This window comes from Tetrahymena thermophila, assembly GCF_000189635.1.
Source record: "Tetrahymena thermophila SB210 genomic scaffold scf_8254798, whole genome shotgun sequence".
Lineage (NCBI taxonomy): Eukaryota > Ciliophora > Oligohymenophorea > Hymenostomatida > Tetrahymenidae > Tetrahymena > Tetrahymena thermophila.
In genome coordinates, this window is record NW_002476554.1 from 613,321 (window position 1) to 636,707 (window position 23,387).

At 22.4% G+C, this 23,387-nt stretch overlaps 8 protein-coding genes across 8 annotated transcripts; 4 read left to right on the plus strand and 4 right to left on the minus strand. All coding sequences in view use genetic code 6, as the record gives it.

Moving 5' to 3' along the window:
• Positions 1 to 34: 34 nt before the first annotated feature.
• TTHERM_00185190 (hypothetical protein) lies at positions 35 to 2,885 on the minus strand (the record flags this gene model as incomplete). Its single annotated transcript, XM_001008790.2, has 4 exons — positions 35 to 781; positions 925 to 1,526; positions 2,064 to 2,183; positions 2,267 to 2,885. The coding sequence occupies 4 exons, from the start codon at positions 2,883 to 2,885 to the stop codon at positions 35 to 37; spliced, it is 2,088 nt and encodes a 695-aa protein (XP_001008790.2).
• A 1,432-nt stretch (positions 2,886 to 4,317) lies between these two features.
• TTHERM_00185200 (signal recognition particle receptor subunit alpha) lies at positions 4,318 to 6,640 on the plus strand (the record flags this gene model as incomplete). The annotated part of the gene is made up of 5 exons (XM_001008791.1): positions 4,318 to 4,984; positions 5,042 to 5,349; positions 5,502 to 5,843; positions 6,043 to 6,457; positions 6,516 to 6,640. 5 exons carry the CDS (start codon positions 4,318 to 4,320, stop codon positions 6,638 to 6,640), a joined length of 1,857 nt encoding a protein of 618 aa, XP_001008791.1.
• Positions 6,641 to 7,258: 618 nt separating this feature from the next.
• On the plus strand, positions 7,259 to 11,172 carry TTHERM_00185210 (kinase domain protein; the record flags this gene model as incomplete). The annotated part of the gene is made up of 6 exons (XM_001008792.1): positions 7,259 to 7,978; positions 8,071 to 8,430; positions 8,517 to 8,963; positions 9,593 to 9,687; positions 9,755 to 10,907; positions 11,056 to 11,172. 6 exons carry the CDS (start codon positions 7,259 to 7,261, stop codon positions 11,170 to 11,172), a joined length of 2,892 nt encoding a protein of 963 aa, XP_001008792.1.
• Positions 11,173 to 12,477: 1,305 nt separating this feature from the next.
• TTHERM_00185220 (transmembrane protein, putative) lies at positions 12,478 to 12,906 on the minus strand (the record flags this gene model as incomplete). The annotated part of the gene is made up of 1 exon (XM_001008793.2): positions 12,478 to 12,906. The coding sequence occupies one exon, from the start codon at positions 12,904 to 12,906 to the stop codon at positions 12,478 to 12,480; it is 429 nt and encodes a 142-aa protein (XP_001008793.2).
• Positions 12,907 to 13,657: 751 nt separating this feature from the next.
• Positions 13,658 to 14,902, minus strand: TTHERM_00185230 (triosephosphate isomerase; the record flags this gene model as incomplete). Its single annotated transcript, XM_001008794.3, has 3 exons — positions 13,658 to 13,968; positions 14,130 to 14,347; positions 14,661 to 14,902. The coding sequence occupies 3 exons, from the start codon at positions 14,900 to 14,902 to the stop codon at positions 13,658 to 13,660; spliced, it is 771 nt and encodes a 256-aa protein (XP_001008794.2).
• A 1,065-nt stretch (positions 14,903 to 15,967) lies between these two features.
• On the plus strand, positions 15,968 to 17,695 carry TTHERM_00185240 (hypothetical protein; the record flags this gene model as incomplete). The annotated part of the gene is made up of 1 exon (XM_001008795.2): positions 15,968 to 17,695. The coding sequence occupies exon 1, from the start codon at positions 16,025 to 16,027 to the stop codon at positions 17,693 to 17,695; it is 1,671 nt and encodes a 556-aa protein (XP_001008795.2). The 5' UTR covers positions 15,968 to 16,024.
• Positions 17,696 to 18,314: 619 nt separating this feature from the next.
• On the plus strand, positions 18,315 to 20,150 carry TTHERM_00185250 (hypothetical protein; the record flags this gene model as incomplete). The annotated part of the gene is made up of 1 exon (XM_001008796.2): positions 18,315 to 20,150. The coding sequence occupies exon 1, from the start codon at positions 18,495 to 18,497 to the stop codon at positions 20,148 to 20,150; it is 1,656 nt and encodes a 551-aa protein (XP_001008796.2). The 5' UTR covers positions 18,315 to 18,494.
• A 765-nt stretch (positions 20,151 to 20,915) lies between these two features.
• On the minus strand, positions 20,916 to 23,307 carry TTHERM_00185260 (importin subunit alpha, putative; the record flags this gene model as incomplete). The annotated part of the gene is made up of 6 exons (XM_001008797.3): positions 20,916 to 21,257; positions 21,308 to 21,499; positions 21,554 to 21,802; positions 21,864 to 22,046; positions 22,139 to 22,501; positions 23,065 to 23,307. 6 exons carry the CDS (start codon positions 23,305 to 23,307, stop codon positions 20,916 to 20,918), a joined length of 1,572 nt encoding a protein of 523 aa, XP_001008797.2.
• Positions 23,308 to 23,387: the final 80 nt, after the last annotated feature.

The window sequence follows — 23,387 nt, forward strand, 5'->3', positions numbered from 1 at the left end:
ATATTCTTGATTATTTATTTATTTTTCACTTTGCTCATTTATTTTCTTAGTTTTTTAACTTTTCTAATTCAAGATTTTCTTTGTAAAATTCAATATCGTTAATTCTAAATTTATCTTCTTCCTCATCTTCATTTTGATTTTCTGATTTTTCTTAATTATTTTTTTCATTTTAAATGTATGGCATTTATAATAATTTAAGTCTTTCTTCAAGCTGCTTAATTATTTTTATAACTTCTTCGGTAATTTCAGATTCAGGCAATTATGAGAAACCCCAAGTTAGAATATAAGTTTGATCATAGTTAATATTTTTTAAGTTAAGACTTTCTTGTGTTTTTTCTAAAAATTTGTTGATTAAATCTTTGTTGATACAATTAACTTCAAGATAACTTCTAAAGCAATAAATAAACTCTTCAGGAGACATTTCATCTAATAATTCTATCATCTGTTCTTAAAGATCAACAAACATGTCATAGCTATCATATTCCTCGAATTTAGTATAACTCCATAATATCATGCTTAGATCCCAGCAGTCTAATTCCTTTCTATCCCTCAAGATAATTCCTCTCATAAATTCAATACTGTAAATTGTTAAAGGGTGGTTTTAGGTATAAGCCCACAATAGCTATGCACAGTCTTTTCCTTTTAAGATATTAAATCTGTTTTAAATTTCTTTTTCTACTTTTTAGTAAAATTCAGATGAGCCTTTCTGTACTCTTGCAAAACTCCAAACCAAAGTGCTTAAATCTTTAACACTAAAATCTTTTAGCTTTATCAAAGAAGCCTTTTTTTATAAATTTTGTAAAATTTTTAATTTATTAAATTGTTTTCTTTTACTAATTTAATAAGAATTTTGTTAAATTTTCTTAAAATATATAAAAAGTATTTTTAATTAGAATGTTTTTTAATTAATTTATCAAAATTTACTTCTTCTGCTTTTTTATAAAATAAATCTCCTTTGTTTGTTTCTGCAACTGTGAATCCCCAGGTGCATTTAGCTAATAATTCAGGAGACATGTTGTGAGACATAGAAACAAGTTTGTTTTCTACCACTGTGTAAAATTTATCTGAACCAATTGAGTTTTCGCAATAGTTAAAAAATATTAAAGGAAGTGTTTATTCGTTTAGTTTTTCTAAATTTTTAAGCACAAAAGCTTCAACTGCAGCGAAAACAGTCTTTTTAGATTCACTTCTATTAGAAGCAATGATTAATATTTTATTGATTTGTTGGATGTTGAAATCTTCAATTAGCAAAAATATTCTCTCCTCAAGACTTCTAAAGAGTAAATCTGATCCCATACCTATCTTAATATAGCTGTAAAAGATTGCAATTAATTCTTAAGGATTAATAAATCTGCAAATTTTTAAAATTCTCTTCTCAAAAATATTCATCATTTTTAATCTGCTATCATGTTTTTCATTTTAATTATTAGAATAGTGTGTAATCAGCTTTGTTAAAGCCTCAATACTAATTTCATCTATGTTATCACCAATTAAAGTCTCAATTGTTTCATAAAAATCGTTACTTCCTTTTCATTATAGATATTTCAAAATTAGAAAGTTATTAAATAATTCTAATATGTTTTCAAAAATAGCTATTTAGCCTAAATTAAATTGTTTGAATATTACCCATAAAAATTGGTTAAATTAAAATATATAAATCAATATGTTTTTAGAAAAAATGATAATGATTAGCATTTGCTGTATGTTAAAGAGAAGAGTAAAGCAATCTATAAATTTATTTTAAATATCTTTTAATTGCTCAATATAAAATAGTCCTTCAACTTATTTCCTTAAATGATATTATGAACTTGATATTTAATAAAAATTTATGGATTATCAATAAACTGCTCCAATCATTTAAAAATTATTAAAAAGAAAATAACACTCTATAAAAAATATCATTTATATTAAAATAGTAGAATAATTTATTTATATTTTTCAAATAAATCCAAAATTATTTTTACATTTTTCTAAAAAAATAAATAAACACTTCTTTGGCTTTGTAAATATATTTTTTCAGTTAATTTATGAATTTAAAAAATGATATCTTGTATAATCATTACCTTAATTTGCATTTCTGTAGAGCTAAAGTAAAGCATACATTTTTTCAAAGTTAGGAATCTAATGGACTTGGACATCTTTTAAAAGCTCATTTTCAAAAATTTCAAAGAAGCACTCCATTTCTACATTTTTAATAATATTTGTAATATTTATTTATTTATTGATTACTTTATTTAAATTAAAAATTATCAATTTTAATAATTACCATGAGCATTGATATAATTAACACTGGATAATAATAACACTTTATCATTGGTAGAAAAATTAACATAATTGCTTGCAACAAAACCATTGAAGCACTCCCAAAGAGAAGGGTGATCGATTTATTAGACAGAGCAAAATGCAAAAAATAAGCAAAATTGTCTGAAATCTTTGAATAAATAGGACTTTTCTGCTCTCTCCAACAGTAAATCTTGGAAATCCTTTCTTTCTAGAATGTTCTTGTTGTTAACTGTTTAAGATATTTTAGATAACAATTGAATAAAATTTTCTTCTATAAATGGCTGCTCAAACTTGTATTCCTTTAGATATTTATCAAGCATTTCGTTTGCTTCCTTTATCTACTTTTAGCTCTCTTCAGGTGTGATATAAAAATCTTTTGTAAATGGCTTGCGTATCATAAATTTCTTTTCTTCTTTGTATAATTTTAATTGCTCCTTAAGTATTTCAGATCTCTCTTTACTTTTCTTGCTTTCATCTTTTTATTTACTTATGTTGAAAATGCCAAATCTTAATTTATTATATAAACTCTTTTAATTCTATTATTTCAATTGCTTGCCACAGCCTCTTAAAACTATTCCCAATGACTTTTAAAGAAAATTCATGACTCCTTCCTTTTATTTATGTTTTGAAATTTATTTGTTTAACTCCTATTTATATTAAAATATCTTTGTTGATTCTATCAAATTTAATTTATTAATCAAAAATTTTCTATCAAATAAATCTTCTTTCATATCTTTAAAATCTTATTAATCAAAATAAATTAAAATATTTATGAAAATGATTTATTTTATCTTAAAAACCAATAAAAATAAAATAAAATAAATTATTTTTATAAATGCAAAGCTATTGCTAAAGATTTAGTATAAAACTATCCATAAATATTTATTTATTGAATGATAATAGAATTCTTTAAAATATCAACAGAAAAAATGTTTTATATGAATTATTTTATGAGCTAAGAAAATTTAAATTGCAAGGATGAAAATCAGTTAAATGTATAAAATAAATTTATTTATTTTGACTAATTTCTATCTTAATATAATTCTTATTAGAAATAAATAAGACAATTAATTTATAAAGAATGAAAACAGCTTTACCAAATTACTTTAACAAATAGTTTTATGTTCATCATTAAAAATACAAAGAATGATTGAATAGGAATAATTATAACATTTATTTAATTAAATTAGAAAAATAATTTTTCTCCCAGAATAACTTCAGTGAAATTTTGGTTTCATTTTATCTGTATAATTTACTATGTGTGATTATATTTTTAAAATGTTTAGAAGTGATTTTGGTTTCATAAGCATAAAATTCTTTATTAATAATAGAATTCTTTTAAAATATATTTCGAAAAAAAGAATAATTCTAACATTCTTTTAACTATAATAATTAATTTAGATTTCTTCTTTTGATTTTTGATATAAAAAAAAGAAATTAAGAAGATTTTATTTAACTGATAATTTTATGCATTCATAAGTTGATTCTATTTCATCGATGCAAATAATAAAAATAGTTATTGTCAGATTATAATATAAAAATATAATATTTTTTTTATATAAAAATTTTAACTTAATTCAATATATTTTTAAAAATGTTTTATTTTATAATTTACTTTTTTGAAATGAATACTTTTAGCAATTTAAAATAAATAAAAAATGAATTGCTTGCAGTTTTGCTAGAAGAGTTTGAGCTATTAAATAGAATTTCTAATTTTCCAAAGAGATTGTAGACCACGTTTTTAATGATTTTTGAGATATAAATAATAAGATAAATATTGAAATTAATTAATTAGGTGAGCAAGGAGAGTAGTTTATTAATTTGACGAATTCAATTAATAGAAAAGAATAGCCACGTAATTAACTCCCTTTTTCTATCTATCTATCTAACTATTATTCATTTATAATTAATTAATTAATAAATTAGCTAATTTATATACTAGACCTTTTTGTTATTAAATAATTATTAAAACATATAAATTTTGAATAAATAAAAAAAGGTGTAGATAAGAAATTAAATAAAGTCTAAAAAGAAATGATTGAATTAGCTTGCATTTTTACAACTAGTGGTGTTATATTATTTTATAAGGCATTTTCTACTTTGAGATACGATTTAGTAGATGACTTAATCAAAAAGAACTTAATTAACGAAAGATTTAGCGAGTAGAGCTATTTGTTGGACAATTATAGAGTTATGTGGACTAGAGATTAAGAGAGAAATCTCGTTTTTATGATAGCTTATAGCGAGTTATTACATCTTTAGTCAACTGATAAGTTTATTAAGCTTTTAAAGGCTATCTATGTTGAAGATTACTACAACTAAATTAAAATTGAAAACCACGTTATCAAAGAAATTCCATCTTTTGATAAGGGATTCGAATAGAGTGTCATGAAATGGTAAGAATACTTGAAAGTCGAAAGGGAAAGATAAAAATCAACTATGAAATCCTTTGAAGAAACAAAGAAAGGATAAGAACTTAAAAAGGGAGCAAGCGGGGTCTAGAAAAAAAAACCAGGCAAGGTTGGTACTGAAAAAGACGAGTACACTCCTTCTGGAAACAGCGCATTAAATAATAGTGTTGGCAGTGTTGGAAGCTATAATTCAATTGATTCTGCAGATGAATCTAAAACAGATGCCAAAAGAAACAGTATTGATAGTTCTGAATAATCAGAAATAGAAAAAGCTAGACTTTTGTTGAAACGTAAATAAATAAATTGAATTTTCACTAAAAAACATTTTTTTTTCATTTTTTATCTAGAGAAATTTGAAAAGCCAAAAAAAGAACCTACTCCTGTTGAAAAACCAGTAGTTGAATAGAAAAAGTAAAAGGATAAAGCAGTAGGAACTGCTGGAAAATATAGTAGCTAATTAGCTAAACAATTAGATCAAAGTTCGAACAAATAAGAAGAAGATATTAACTTAGAAAAGCAAAAGTACTTAGGAGGCGAAAATGAAAAAATAAAAGGTTTTGATGATATTTCTTCAGACGAAGATGAGTAGGAAGTAGAAAAAAGAGGTTTCTTCTCTAAAATCGTCAGCAATTTTAAGTAACTTACTGGTACCAAGGTAAAAAAAATATAAGAATCAATAAAAATTTTAGTTAAAAAAAGAAAGAAAAGAAATAAACTTTATCTTTTTGTTCTTTAAAGGCTGAAAATCATATCAGATTTAAGCAAGTGTTCAAAATATTGTTTCTAACTTTTAATTTATAAATATAGATATTAGATGCTTAGGATTTACAGCCTATTCTTGACAAGTTCAAAGAGTAATTGATGAATAAAAATGTTGGTGAATAAATTGCATAATAGTTATGTGATAGCATCAAAAAGAATTTAATTAACACTCAAGCAAAAGCTTTAACCTTGCTTAATAAAACCGTTAAGGAATCATTATAAGACGCTATCAGCAAGATTTTAACACCAAAGAGAAATATTGATATTATTGCCGAAGCAATGAGATCAAGAGAAAAGGGAAAACCATATATCATAACATTTATTGGTGTCAATGGTGTTGGTAAATCAACAAACCTTGCAAAAGTTGCATATCTCTTTAAGAAAGAAGTAATTACTTTATTCAATTAATTTAAATGTAAAAATAAACTAATCCAAAAACACATTAAAAATATTTTGATTAAATAAATGAATGCAAAAAAGCATCAATTTTAATTCAATTTATTAATAAAAAAGTCCATTTAATTATTTTTAAAATTTAAAATTTAAATTTATGTTTTTATTAAAATCATTTTTTTATTTAAAAAAGGGTTTTTCTGTCATGTTTGCTGCTTGCGATAATTTCAGAGCTGGTGCAGTAGAATAAATTAAAACTCATGGTAGATGTTTAGAAATACCTGTATTTGACAGAGGTTACAAAGATGAACCTGCTGATATTGCTTTCTAAGCCATCAGAGAAGCTTAAGCAAAGAAAGTTGATGTATTACTTATTGATACTGCTGGTCGTATGTAAGATAATGAACCTTTAATGAAGCAACTCAGTACTCTTGTTGTCTAAAATAATCCTGATCTTATTGTTTTCATTGGTGAAGCTTTAGTTGGTAATGATGGTACTGATTAATTAATGAAATTCAACAAAGCTCTTATCGATCTCTCCCCAAAAGACAGAATCAGAGAAATCGATGCCATTATCTTAAGTAAATTCGACACTGTCGACGACAAAGGTATAACTTAATTTATTTAAAAATGGTTATCTCATTTTTGTTTATAATTAAATAATAGTTGGAGCTGCTTTAAGTATGACTTATAACACTGGTAAGCCTATTCTATTCTGTGGTGTAGGATAAAAATACACTCACCTTAAAAAACTCAATGTTAGAACTGTAGTTCATGCCTTGCTAGATTGATTTATTTTCCATCATATCATATATCAAAACATCTCTAATTCTATTTTAATTCACATTACTAATAATTTCAAATAAAATTATCATATATTTGCAACCAATTAATGTATCTATTTTTTTGTTGTAAAGTATATCCTTTTATCTTTCAATTAATCCTAACCTTTCCTTTGTTATATATTTAATAAAATCATACACTTAATGTTTAAGAAACTACACTCAAATATAATAAAATTCATAATGATATTAAAAATTAAATTATTTGAAAAGCCACTGAAAAATAAAACTTTTTAACTGATTGAACTTAGATTAAAATATGAAGAAATTTGTTTTAAATAATTGAAGTAAGATTAAGGATAACATTGACATTAAAAAAACTATTTTATATAGAAATTCTACATTAAATTTCGATATTATATTTTATTAAATATAAATGTATATTTATTTTTAAATATTCCTTAGTTGGTTTATTGTTGTTTGCAAAATTTAATTGTATTTTTTTGAGAAATTTTATGAGATTAAGATAAATATTTGTTTGTAGAAATATTTATTTATTTTTGTTTGTTCAATTTAAAAAATTTGTTAATTTATCAGCTATATTTTTTTTCAATAAGCAAGTTGTATATGGGAGATAAACAAAAATAACAACAACAATAAAATGAATAATAAACTTTTGCCCATTTTTTCGGAAACTTGGAGGATTTTAATTCAGAAATTAAAGAATTGAAAGACATAAAAATTGAATAAAATGACCCTTTTTAACGCGAAAGATTATAGATATTCTTAGGTGCATCAAGCACATCAAATATTTAAAAGAAAGTTTACAAAGATAAAGTTTGTGCTGTAAAGGAAATGCCGCTGATTAGATATTTTAACATCAAAAATTTAATAAATTATAACGAAAATTATAAGTATTTGTTTGAAGGGAGTGAGGATCAAGAATATTAAGCATCTAGATGTGGGCTTAGACTGATTAAAAAAATATATCAATTTAGAATTATTAAAGATAAAATTCCTAAGCCACTTTAATGTGTGGTAACTTCATAAGACTCTTCAAAGATGTCTTTAAATCTTATGATGAAAAGAACTTCTAATATTATGCAATTTCCTTTAAATATTGCGTTTTTAATTGTTAAACGGGTAGCTGAAGCACTCTAATTGCTTCACAGTAAAAATCTTTGTCATGGAAATGTTTGTCCTAACAATATTTTTGTGTCAAACTATATTATCGAAGACTATCAATCTAGTTCTCAAGATAATTAGTCTGTATATCTTCATGATAGTGGTATGCATTATCTATGTAAATGGGATGCTTAAATTGAAAAGGGAATTAAAGAAACAAGTGTAATTCTTTTGGCTTATAAATTCAAAAATATGTTTAATTTTAATTAAAAAAAAAAAATTCAAGATAAGTCGATTTTCTATTTTTAATTTAGAGTAAAATAAAGGAGGAGGACATTCATGTGCTAAACGAATTTCAATTTGTATAAAGAAATCATATTTAATTCATCGCTCCTGAATTGATAGCATGGTTTAATCCTAAAGAAAAAAGTAACACAAAGAAAAAAAATGAAGGAGATCAATAAAACAACAATGATCAGCAGCAAGAGATAACTGAGTAAACATTTGAACCTACAGAAAAAAGTGATATTTACTAACTCGGTCTTTGTCTCCTTTGCATGTGCAACACAAGAGATATATCTAGTATTCTGAGTTTGCTTTCATTAAAGCAAGAGTTGTAAATCACTCTAATCGGCAATAAAATCGAGGAATTAGAGCTTAAATAAGTGAAAGATGTAAATATTAACAATTATTCAATATTTTTATTACAATTTACATTTTTTTCAATTATGTTTATTAATGAACTTTAAACACGGAATAGAAAAATAGAGATAAAATAAAGTAACTCTTGAAGTAAATGTTAGAGTTTAATCCTAAGATCAGACTTTCTGCTTAAGCTGTGATCGAAAGAGCTGACTCAATTTACAAAAGCTTGATTAAAAAACCAATGAATGATGATGGCTTCTAAGAAATTCATGATATTGAATAATATGAAATGAAGGGATTCATAGAGAACTTTGACGAGTATTTAGAATATTAAAGATAGTAAACAATTTAAAAACTGCAAGATGTTTGTAAAGTTGTCCCTAATAAACAAAATCCGAGGAGTGAACTAATTAAAAACGCTTTAAATGTAATTGATTAGCATATAAAGAGTACAAGAAACTTTACAATTAGCATGATGAAGTCTCAGTGCAAGCAAATTAATGAAAATTCAGAAAAACAGCAACTTATAAGCTAAATCAATGAATTCAATTTCGTTCATTATGTAATCTAAAAAACTATTCATTTTTTCATTTACATTAATTGAAATACAAATAAATGGAAATTCAAAATGAGTTTAAAGTTCTATTTTGAACCATAAGTAATAATAAAAACATATTCTCAAATCAATATTTTAAATCATAAATTATAATTAAAATGTAAGCTCAAACCAATATTTTTGATAAAATTTAACAAAATATTGATACATTTAATAAAAAATAAGCTAAATCTAAATATATTAATTAATACCTCATCTTTAAAAAAACAATTCTAACTTTTAAAAAATCTTTCTAATTTTATAAAAAACATTTCTTACTTTTTTAAAAAAAAATGATCTAACAATTATAAAATTTGTTATAATAATGAAAAAATCTTTCTAACTTTGAAATATTTTTGAGAAAACCTCATTAAAATAAAAATTATTTTAGAATTTTATCATAAGATTTTGCTTTTATTTAATATTATATTTAATAATATATTGTGGCAATAATTTAATTTATTTTTATCTTACTTTTTGTTAAATTTAAAAGTAATTTTGAATAGATTACAGCAAAATATTTTTACATAATTTTTGGTATTTATTTAATGATTAAAATTTAAAAAAGCAATTTTTAATAAAATTTTATATAAAAGTAGTCACAATACAGCCAGCATGGATACTTTAACATGATAGTTTTAGAAAAAAACAAAATGATAAGATTAAATCTATTTGATTACTTGATATTCTCGTAAGAAATCAAACTAAATTACATTATTTTGATTTAATTAAATCAATATTTTTATTTTTATTTATAGAGAAGAAAAAACTGAGAAATAGTAGCTAGAATCCTTTTAATATACACTAAATACTAATGAAAACTAAAAAAAACAAAGCCTCACCATATAATCTTGCATATTCTTAGATTCCATGAGCTTTATAACTTTGGATTCTTAGTTGGAAATGAATTTATGGAACATTGATTTAAATAAGCCTATTTTATCTAATTCACTCTCAGATTTCGATATACAAACTGTATAATTACTCAATTTGAGTTAAAATAAAATTATCATTTATGACAAGTTCAGTGTCAAAGTTTACAACATTTTAAAAGATCAGCTTTCCAAATTACCTAAAATTTTTATTGAGAAAAACCATGACTATGAACTGAGATTCTAAGAATATTAAATAAAAAAACTTATACCTTTAAATTCTCCAGATAATTTGTTTATAGTACTGACTTAAAAATCTTAGTTCATTCTTTGCAATGCAAATTCAAAAAAATATGAATGCTAATTTTCTCTTATGAATATTCCTAAGATCTAAAACAATTATTATAATGAAGAAAATATCATCCCTCAAGCAGACCTTTTGATTTCAGAAAATAGTTATTAGTAGATAATAGAAAATTAGACATTCTAAAATAATTCTTCAATAATTTATTAAAATCCAAATTAATCTTACATTCAAAACTAATAACAAATGCAGCAGTTAATCCATTCAAACAATATAAAAAAGTAAAATGAAAACTCAAATAGTTTATTCAAAAAATTTGTATCGTTTTTTAAAAAATGCAATTAAGAACCAGCATTTGAATAAGAATTAAAAAAATAAATAATACCAGATGTTCCCTTAGTTATTATTTTAGAAGCTAAATATATTTATTATATAAAATTAAGAGATTTAGTGTTTAAGTAATTTGATAAGATCTCTAATTAATAAAACCTACCATCCTATGGCAAATATGTTTGCGGAATTTTCCACCCAATGAACAAATCTTAAATTCTATTTATAAACGATAGTAAAGAATTGATTATCTATGACTACATTAGTGACTTAGCCATAATAAAACTGCACTTTGCAGAATCTCTTTTAGATTTACAATATTTCTCTTTTGAAAAGAGAAACTACTTGGTTATCAAAGATTTTAGCAATTTATTTATTTCAAAACTTGATCTAGAATATCCTGCAGTAATCAATAAATAAATAAATAATTATTATTTCATTCATTCATTTATTAGCTCTAATTGATAAATTAACTTTTATATTTATTTTAAAGATTGATTCATTTCATTAGAAATGTATTAATTAGTGATATATTTTTTTATTCTATTAACAGGAGGCATAAAACTTTTAAAAGATTAAGTCAGGTTAAATAAGACAAGTTATCATGTTTCCAAGGTGTTTAGCATAATAGACAGGTACTTCTGTAAAATCTAGTTACAGAAACTAATGAAAAATATTAAATATTTAATTTATTAAAATAAAAAAATAACACATTTAATGAAAGATTTCATTTCTTTTTATCACTCTATGAAAAAATATTTAAAATAAATTGAGAGATAATTAAAAAATATTTAAATATATTTATTATTTTTCATTCAAACAATTCTTAATGAAAATTCATTAAATAATATCCTTTTGAAAAACTTTATATTTCTAATTCTTAATTAAATATCTAACTAATTTACTAACTTACTTACTACATTTTTAATGATATCTCTCTTAATAAAATGTAAATAAAATATATTTATGATATTAAATAAATATTTTAAAAGTAATTCAATACATTTCAACAATTTTATATTTTAAGGAAAAATTTAATAAAAATATTATATGATAAGTGTTAAATTATCTAAAATTACAGATAAAAATTAATAACACAACCATACAATTAGAATAATTAAGATGATAAATATTAGCTATAAAAAAGATATACGGTAAAGGTTCATATATTAAGGCTGGTTTTTTTAAAAAATTTTAATATGGTTTAATTGAAAATTTGGTTTATGAGATGTCTAAACTAAAATCGAGGTGGCCTTAATATAATAACCTTTACAGTATCTATTTTCTTATTTCTTCTGCTAATAATTTATATTTTATTTATCAATCATTATTTTTTACAATACATTTTAAATTGAAGTAATAAAATTAAATAAAATATTTATAATAAATAAATAAATTAAAACTGAAAATATTATTTAAATTATTTTAGCTTAATTTATACTTTTTAATCACTAAATTAGTCTATCATTTATTTGTTTTAATTTATGTAAAATCAATTTATAATCATGAATAAGTAGGTGCAGTTATACTTATTTAATTTTCATTAGCACTAAATAAGAATTAATTACAATCGTTTTGTTGTTAGAATTTTTCTTTTTATTTAAATCTAAACTCTTAAAATATAAAGAAAGAACATTCAAATTTACTAAAAATACTTATATGTTAATAAAAACTGAAGATACCAATTTTAAGTTTTTTAAATTTGATTACTTTTTAATAATTAAATGAAATAAATAACTTTATTTTAATAGTTTAATGAAAAATAAATCTACAGTTATGTAATTATATATTTATGAATGCATTTATGTGTTGATATTTGTGATTTTAATTATTTTTTTTTAATTAATAAGCCTAAGTTACTATATTTTAATTGCTTAGCGTTTTTATATTTTAGTAATTCATTTTTAACTTTATGATTACAGTTATATATTTTTAGAGTAGAATTGCGTATTAACTGAATCAATAATGCCAGCACTCATTTTTTTAAAATTATTGTTAATCCTACTCCTGTTTGTGCCATTGCGCCTGTAATTATAATTTGATTTCCAAGTATAATACCAGAATATGGAGAACCATAAGAATTGAGATTCAAAATGTTATTTTAGCATGTACCAAAAAAAGTTTTGAGAACTCCCTACATATATTAGTTAATACATGGCAAAAGTTCATCTACTTGTGTTTGCTTATCCTTAACAGTTCCTGATATAAGAATATTACTTCCTTGCACATTGATATCAGTTGGAAATGTAAACTTAGAATAAAAGTTGCATATCTACTCAACAGGATTTAACACTTCAAAAGTTATAAACCCATTCCAGCTGCCATTGATATTACTACAATCTAAAGCACTTGTAAGTACTAGAAGAAAATGACAAAGAATTATTTTTTTTTGCATTTATTTCATTTTTTTAATTTTTTAAAAATGTTTAATATATAATTTCCTTTTTTTTTTCCCTCTTATTCTTTTAATACTAACTAAAATCGTATAAGTAAATCAATAATATCGAAAATTGCAAAAAAGTTTAACTAATAAACAATTCTTCTATTTCAATTTACTTATAATTTTAGATGGAGATAGATGGGTTATTTCTGATTATTTATGATTCTGATTTTAATTCTATATCAAATAAGTTTTTTTATTGATTAATTAATTCCTAGTTTTTAATAAATGAAATAGAGACTATTAATTAACTATAAATAGATTTGAAAAATATTAATTAGTATGAAATTTAATGTAATTATTTGAATGGAAATTAATGATTTTTGATATTATGCAATAAAAAAGTTTTTAAATTAATTTGTTTTTTGATGTGACCAATGTTATGTCATTTTTGCAAAATTTAATGGATATGTGATGCTTTATTTTAAGCAAAACTAGAACTTGTATGCTTTTTTATAAGATATTGTTTTTCTTAAAAGATATCAAGAAATACTAAAATGTCTGATAGAACTAAATGTCAAATTAAATAATAACAAAAAGTCTAAACTTATAAGTACATATTTATTAATGTAATTTTTTATGTATAAAAGATGTAATAAATGGAGAAAATCATTTTACTAGCATTCTAGCTAAAAAGAAATAGATTATAAAAAACAATAAAAATTAATAGATAGATGATAGTACAGCATTAATAAAAAAATAGTTATTAAGTAAATCAATGCTTGACGATGTTGCAAGCAGCGACGATGTCAGCGAAAGCGGGCTTGAGGGAAGCACCACCAACGAGGAAACCATCGATGTCCTTTTGGTGAATTAATTCACCAGCGTTCTTTTCAGTGACGGAACCACCGTAGAGGATTCTGGTCTTTTAAGAAACGTTTTAGGAAACCTTTTGGGTTAAGTAGCTTCTGATGAATTCGTGGACTTCTTAAGCTTAAGCGGGGGTGGCAACCTTACCAGTACCGATAGCCCAGACGGGTTCGTAGGCAATGACGATCTTTTCCCATTGAGCTTCATTCAACTTACCTATTTATTGTTAAAAGTATTTAGTTTAATATTTGAAAAGAGTGTTTTGCTGATGTCATTTTCCTTTATTAACTAAATTTTTTTCTTTGCTTAGTTAGTTAACAAATTAATCTTATTAGAAGTTGCTATATATTCTATTTAAATATATTTAAATTATTTACCTCTAATAGCTTCTAATTAACCTTCAACGACTTGGTTGGTTTGGTTGGCTTCTCTGTCAGCTAAGTGTTCACCAACGCAAGCAATAACGTCTAAGCCGTTTTCAACAGCGTATTTAACCTTGTTGGCAACAACTTCGTTAGTTTCACCGTAGTATTGTCTTCTTTCAGAGTGACCCAAAATAGCCCAATTTAAACCTAAATCCTTAACGTGAGCAACGCTTTTATATTTTAAGAAATAAAGATGTTAAATTTGATCTTTAAACCAAAATAAAAATGGAAGGAAAACCTTATATCTACATAAACACATCTTCTTAGTTAAGAAGATGTTTTTGTATTTTTAAATTAAATTCAATCAATTGGTTTAAAATGAAATTTTCGTTTTTTAATTCTTCATTTATTGTTAGAAAACTATAAATGAATGAATGTAGTGAGGAGATGAAAGAATATCTAAATTATAAAGGAGAAGTAAGGGGAATGTGGTAGATATGTATAATGAAGAGACGAAGATGGCATAAAGAAATTAATGTTTACCTGATTTCACCAGTGTAGGCACCAGTACCAGTGAGGGAAGTGTTTTAGACGGAGACTTAGACGGGTTTTTGGATGTGTTCAGCAACCCAAGGAACGTGTAAGAAAACGGGAGCAACGACGACATCAACCTTAGCAGGGTCGAAGTGTAATTTGTTCAAGACGTTGTTAACCAAGTCCTTAGTTTAGGCCAAGGTGTTGTTGCACTTCCAGTTACCACCAACAAAGAGTCTTCTGATAGCCATTTTTGATATACTTAATTTTTTTTTTTTTTTTTTTTTTGAGATAAGAAATAGTAAGTAAATAAAATTTTATAATCAATTTGAAAATTTTTGGATATAGCTGATATTTTTATAGTAATTATTAGTTCGTCATTCGGTTGATATTAAAAATTATTGCAATACATATTATTATTTAATACGTCTCAACAATATTATTTGTGAGGGTTTTTAATACACACTTTGCTTCACTCCTCATACTTTTCTAGAAAATGGCATCTTTAAAATAAGCTAAAATCTTCACTAATTTGTTTTAAAGCATTGAATTTCATGACATAAAACTATTCTAGTTTATATTTTGGCACTTTATAAATCTGTTACATAATTGATCTCATCAATAATATTAAACTATATCCAAGATATCAATTATCCTAATCTATTTATATCTTTCAAACTCTCCAAAAGAAAAAAAGCAAAAGAAAAGATATTATATTAAGATATGCATTCAATATTTTTCATTTATATAAAAATATTTATTTTATATTTTATTTATAAATTAGTTATTTATTTTATATCAGTTCAATTAAAATTATTCTGTTTATAAGTTTAGTTAGAAATATTCAAAGTATTTATGTATCATAGCATATTATTAAATTAAAAGATGAAAAAAAACTAGAGTACAAATATATTTATAAAGTAATATTATACAAATTAAAAAATATTTACAAATGCTAATTTATTTATTTATTTAAAATATTTTTATTAAATGAAACTATTTTTATATTATAAATTATAATTTCATTTGAATTAAAAATTAAATAAAAATATAATAATATGTTCATTCAAAATTTTATTTTCATAATTTTTTAATTGTAATTTAAATATTTTTAAAATTTTGTGAATGAATTAAAATAATTTTCAAATATAAATAAAATAAAAAAATTCTTTTATTTGTTTTATATTATATATCTATGATTTATTAAAAATGTCTTTAATCAGATCAGAATATATTTTGTCTTTTGATGTATTAGAATATTTTGAAATTAAGATTCTTATTTTATCAGTTAAGATAGATAATAGTTTTTAGATTTTACTAATTATCTTAATTTAATTAAAAATAAAGCAAAAAGTAGACAGACTTTCACAAGAATGGAAGCCTTAAATAAAAATTCAGTAATGAGCCAACTCTGTAATAAGCATAACTCAAACTACATTTATTTAGAAAATGAATAAACTTCATAAGAAAATCCTTTAGCCTGCAGTTAATGTTACTTGGAAAATAGAGAAAAATAATATATAATTATTTAAAAAGTAATAAATAGCGATAATAAAAAACCAGTAATGAATTGGCCAAAAGGATTTACAAATTAGGCTTACTAATTTTTAGATTCACAGCAAAAAGATAAGAAAGTAGAATTGAAACAGAAAATAATTGATTTCTATCAATAACTTGAGCGATAAATCTAATCAGAATTAGAATTGTCAAAATAATAGTAAATAAAATAATTAGACGAATATTTCCTAGATTTCTCTGAAATGTAAAATTTCTATTATGAATATTTCAGACTTAAATAGCTGAAAGAGCTCATGGCATATGATGATAAATTAATAACTTAATAATATTAAAGATTGCTAAGATAATTAAACAACTAAAATAATAATAATACAACTATTGAAACTTGTTTATAATATCTCTATAGAAGTATAGAAATGTATAAAGATATTGATAAATAGATTATCTTTGAATTTGAAAAAGTATAATAAGATTTAAAGAAAGCTGTTTAAGAAATTAGAATTTTACCTCAAATGTCTCAACATTTTCAGAAACCTCAATTATTATCTCAAAATATAGGATTATCTCAATATAATTAATAACTTTAAGAAGTTTAATACTTTCCCTAATCTTAAATATCAAATAAGATTAAGTAAAATGAAATACTTAAAAAGGCTCAATAATCTCAAATAGAATAAAACTAAATAAATTAATCCAGCTATTAGAATAACTAAAGACTGATGAATACTTCGAAAACTAACAAGTTGCCTATACCATTTTACCCAAATATAATTGCTCCTTCCGAAATAGGAATAATTTTCTCTTAAGAAATAAAAGACCAAATGAGTTAAAATAACTCAATAAATTTTTTAAGATTTAAAAATGAATTTTTTTAAGAAAAACTAACAAAATTAATAATTGAACCCATTGACATGAGCTATAATTAAAAGTTAAATTATTCATATTTTTTAAATAAGTTATAAAATATGTCCAAAGATGTTTTTAATATTTATAACTCAAATAATGAATAATAACTAGCTTAATAAATAGTAATTTACATTAATAAAAATTTGCATAATGAAATTAATTAAATCTTGCTTTCTAAGAATTCTAAGCTAGTTGAAAAGTGGGTACCTTTGATATCATTGTATTAGAAGTCTCTCTGTATATACAGTGATATTTAACTAAAAAATAATTAATAATAAACGAACAAACATTTGTATAGACCAGCTTTAATACCAGAATATCACTTCAACTAACTGATATAAATAAATAATAATATTTGCTTTACTTCATTTTAGACTTTTGTTTCTTATTCCTCAATAGCAATTCAGTATATTTTAAACTAAAAATAAAGCAATGAAAATATCAATGTGATATTTGAATACAAACCTGAAATCAATTATTCCTCAGCATAAAGAATAATTTAAATAAATTAAGAATTTATAACTTAACCAATTATTGTCTATAAAATAATTGATATTAAAAAATTTACCTTAAATAATAAAATTTTCTATGAAGTTTAAATACAAAAAAATGAACATTGAATAAGAAAAACAATTATTGCAAAAGTTGCTGATAATAAAATTTATATTCTAAATTGCATATTTTTTTAATTATATTGTTAATTTTGTAAATCAACAAAATCTATTTTTTTTTTATGAAAGTTTTTCATTTTTATTTAGAAAATTTATTTAAATCAAACATAATTTATTGTGAGCTAACTAACTAATATCCATTGTTATCAATAAAAAAAACTTTTTTTAAAAAATTTTTTATCTAGAATGTATGAATTATATTTGATTTACTAATAAACCCATTATCATTTTTTTGGTATGTCTATTGAAATGAAATTTAGTTTGTGATTTAGACCAATCTTCAAAAATAATCTAAGAAACTAATAATATTTAAAACTTTTACCTTTTTTATATACCGTGGTTTCTCATATATTAAGGAATTTTTTTAATAAATTGTGAAAAAATTTGTATTAAGGACGAAATCTTTTTTTTCCAAAAACTAAATATTTATTGATAAGTCGTAAGCTTAATTTACATTATATTTGATAATACTCTCCCTTTTCTAATATTAATTAAAGATCAATAAATAGATTTTAATAAATACTTTTATTATAGATTTTCTATTTTTATCTTTTTGATATATTAAAAACAAACATCTTTTATTAGATCAGGGATTTATTCTTTCTTCAGATGTATTAGAATATTTATTAGATAAGATTCTTATTTTCTCAGTAAAGAATTTGATAATAGTTTTTAGATTTTAGTAATTATCTTAATTTAAGGTAAATTTAATCAAAGATAAACATAAAATAGATAGATATTCACAAAGATGGAAGCCTTAAATAAATATTCAGTAATGAACCAATTCTGTAGTAAGCATAATTTAAGCTATATCTATCTAGAAATTGAATAAGCTTAGTAAGAAAACCCTCTAGCCTGCAGTTAATGTTGCTTGGAAAATAGAGAAAAATAATATATAAGTATTTAAAAAATAATAGAGAGTGATAGTAAAAAGCCAGTAATGAATTGGCCAAAAGGGTTTACAATTTAGGCTTACTAATTTTTAGATTCTCCACTGCAAAAAGATAAGAAAGGAGAATTGATTAACAAAATAATGGATTTCTATCAATAACTTTAGCAAGAAATCTTATTAGAATTAGATTAGTCAAAAAAATAGTAAATAAAATAATTAGAGCAGTATTTCTTAGATTTCTCTGAAATGAGAAATTTCTATTATGAATCTTTCAGACTTAAATAGCTGAAGGAGCTCATGGCATATGATGATAAATTAATAACATAATAATATTAAAGATTGCTAAGAGAATTAAACAACAAAAATAATAATAATAAAACAATTGAAACTTGTTTATAACACCTCTACATAAGTATAGAAAGGTATAGAGATATTGATTAATAGATTCGCTTTGAATATTCTAATTAAGCAAAATAAAATATAAAGTAAATCATTTAAGGAATTTAAATTTTACCTCAAATGTCTCAAAATTCTCAGCAACCTTAACAATAATCTTAAAATATGAGATTCTCTCAATAGAATTAATAATTTTAAGAAATTTAACTATCTCTATAATCTCAAATAGCTTAGTAAAATTAAATACTTGATTAGGCTCAATAGTCTCTAATATAATCAAGCTAAATAAATTAATTTAGCAGTTAGAATAACTAAAATCTGTTTAATAATTTGCAGACTATACCTTTTTACCCAAATATAGTGGCTCCTTCAGAAATAGGAGTAATTTTCTCTTAATAAATCAAAGAGCAAATGAATTAATATAACTCAACAAATCTTTTAAGATTTAAAAACGAATTCTCTGAAGAAAAACTAACAAAAGTAATAAGGGAATCTGTTAATATTAGCAATAATTAGAAGTTAAATTATAAGTCTTTTTTAAATAAATTATAATATATGACCTAATAGGTTTTTGATTTTAATAACTTAAACAATGAATAATAACTAGCTTAATAAATATTTTTTTACATTAATAAAAATATGCATAATGAAATTAATTAAATTTTACTTTCTAATAACTCTAAGCTAGTTGAAATGTGGGTACCTTTGATATAATTGTATTAGAAGTCTCTCTCTATATATAGTGGGATTTAAGTAATAAATAATTAATAATAAATGAACACAATTCTGTATAGACCAGCTTTAATACCATAATATCACTTCAACTAGTTGATATAAGTAAATAATCAAATTTGCTTTACTTCATTTTAGACTTTTGTTCCTTCGTACTTAACAGCAATTCAGTACATTTTTCACCAAAAACAAAGTGAAGAAAATATGAATGTGATATTTAAATACAAGCCTGAAATCAGTTAGTCATCAGAATTAAGAATAATTTAAATAAATTAAGTATATATAACTTAACCAATTATTGTCTACAAAATAATTGACATCAAAAGATCAACCATAAATAATAAAATTTTCTATCAAGTTTAAATTCAAAAAAATGAATATTGAATAAAAAATGCAATATTGTAAAGTTGATGATAAAATTTATATTCTAAATAGGATATTTTTTTTAATACTTTGTAAATTTTGTAAATCAACAGAATCTATTTATTTTTATTTGTTTTAGGATATATATAATTCATTTAATGTATTCAATTTTAATTTAGTAAATTAATTTAAAATAAAAAATATTTAATTATGAGCTAAATAAATTTTTGATGAAAAATTTTTTATTTTTTTTGTTAGTTCAGGTTCTAAATCAACTTATTTTGATAGATATCTTTTTTTATTATTCTATTAAATATTTATTTCCTACTACAGAAATAATTATCAGAGGATAGAAATATATATGTTTACTTATATTTGTTAGTGTTTGAATAAATTTAATTTATTGCTTTTTTCATAAAGATAAAACAAACAATTGATAAATATATATTTTAATACCAAACAAATTAATTTCTAAATAACTTATTAACAATATAACTTAACTTTTTAACTAATTTTAAAATAATCAATAATTTTTAACAAATATGTAACATAAATTAAATGCTAACTTACTAAATTAAACATTTTTTTAGTTATTACAATTAATAGAATATATTTATTTATTTATATATAATTAGTATTAATTTTTATTTTATTTTAGTATTTTAGATGAATTAAATTTGTTAAACTTAACTTAAATTAGTTTATAAATATATTTGAAATCACTTACTCCTACTACTTCTCTTTATATACAGAGGAAGTAATCAATAATTTCTTTCATTTATTGATTCATTAGTATTCGTAGAAATTGAGTATAATTTACTCACATTTTTCATAAATTCTTTCATTTGGATCTTTTTACAAGCTCATTAAACTATTAGATAAGCCTAAATTTTCAAAAGCTAATAAAACCTGATTGCCATCATAGTTTTGTTAGCTTCTTTAGAACTCTTTACCAAGTTCCAATAACCTATAAATACCTTCTAGTGTGCTTAGAGTAATTTCTGAATCTTCATATTAAAAGCTATCCATCAAAATTGAAAAAAGACCTCTTTATCTCATAAAATTAATTTGTGATGATGTTCCATGTATGCAAAAGTTGCCAAACGCTAATATTAATTCTTTTTTATACTAATAAAAATTCTTTCTAAATTTATAATTTTTAATTTAAATATTTTTACAATAAAATTTCCTGTTTAAATATATGCCAAAATTTTAGAAAGTAAATATCTATGATTCAATATGTGCTCTATGGCCTAGTAGCTAGAACACATTAAATTATTAATCGACTAGCAAACTTCAATTTTTATGTTTTTACTAATCTTTTCAAATCCATAGCTCAAGTGATCAAGAACCTCTAAATTAATTAATTACTTAAAAAGCCATTAAAAAATAAATTCGACAATAAAAAAATAAATAAATTTTACCATAATTTAATCCACATTTCCAAAAGTCAAGTTTGTTATGATCTAGTAAATATTCTAAGGTACTTTATCTTAGCCTTTGCTTGACAAATAGAGCAGCTTTTTAATATTTTTCATTTATAAAATTTACTATATTTTATCTTCATCACCTTCACTCAAATTTTTCAAAGCAAAAGTAATGTATTTAATATTTTCTTAGCTTTAGCCTTGTAGTCCAAGTTATTCATCCAATATTGGTATAAAGCCTCTTATCTATTAAGAAAATTAAATTAAAAATTCTTTCATTAAAAGCTTTTGTTAATTTATTGATTACTAATTCATAGGGGTGAGGTCTTACACTAAAGATAGCAATAAACCAAATTAATTACTCAACAAAAGCTTTATTTGCTTTATTTTGTTTATATTTTTCTATAATGCATTCAGAAACTCCTCTTTTAAGTGCTTCGTCTCTAACATCTAAATATTCTTAAGACATATTGGCTAAACAATATATTGCCTATTTTTAAGTTTAAATTAAAATTTATTTTCTCATTTAAAAAAACAATTATAAATTAATCAAGATTTTAGTTTATTTAATTATTTTTTTACATGAGTTGAGTATTGGTTGTCTTAGTCTTTTAGCACTTGAACTAGAATATCAATTAAAGATAAATTATTTTCTAATATTTTTTCTATGTTGTCAGCATCTGAATAAGTAAGGTTAGAAATTATCTAAGCTGTGTCTAGTTATAGATTTTTTATATTTAGTGAAGGAACTGTTAAGATTTATTGCAAAGTTTAAATAATTTTATTATCCAGCACACAAGTAGCAATATGAGGATATTCATCAATTTTAGATGTGTAGAGTTTTAATATTTTAATATTTTTTGCCAAATCAGGACTATCCACTTCGTTCCTCAAATATTAACTCTTAATGTCACCGCAAATCTTATCTAAGTAATCTTAAAGATGCTTTTTTAACAAAAAATAATGATTTATATAAAAATTAAAATACATTTAAAAATCTTTCATATTATTTCTTTTTATTCCATTTATTTATTTATATCAACTTTATGGTAAAATAAATAAATACTTGCTTATTTGTTCTACTTAAAAACTTCATATTATAAAATAAATATTTTTGTTTAGAGAATGTTCTTTTATTGAAAATCATATTAATTATTTATTTATTGAATTAAATGCAATTCTAATAAAAGTACTAAAAAAGGCTTTATTAATAAGATGTAAATAAAATATCTTACTAAAAAACTACTAAGTAAGTAAGTATGCTGTTCAAGTGAATATTTTATTTGCTTTTAACTTGAAAGGATTTAAGTTCTAAATAAAACCTTTAAATGGGATGAGTTAATATCATATAAAACAATTAGATATCAATCCTAATGCATAAAAAACATCTTAATTATTAATTCTACTCTTTATCTATGGCTTAATAAATTTTTTTGTTGCTTTTCAAGTTTATTTAAAATTGCTCAAAAGATATATGAAAATTCATCTTTTATTTATAAAATATTTACCTTTTGGTTAATTATAATTTCTTATAATACTGAAGGCATAGCATTTTCAGTAGACATCATTTAATCAATAGGTTCTTTGCTAGAAGATTTGTCCTAATTTAAAAGCTCAAATCTCTTTTTATGGAACAATTCATTATGCTTTTTGGCTCTAATTTACTTTCTAAATATCTCCTTCTTTTTACTGATAATATACTTAGCTTCATCTATTTCATCAGCTATATTATTTTCTACATTAGTTTCCATTTTTGTATTGCTTAAATGAGTTTTTGCAATTTATCTATTGTTTGTTTATTAAGCTAATTTTAATTTTTTGAAATTTTAAT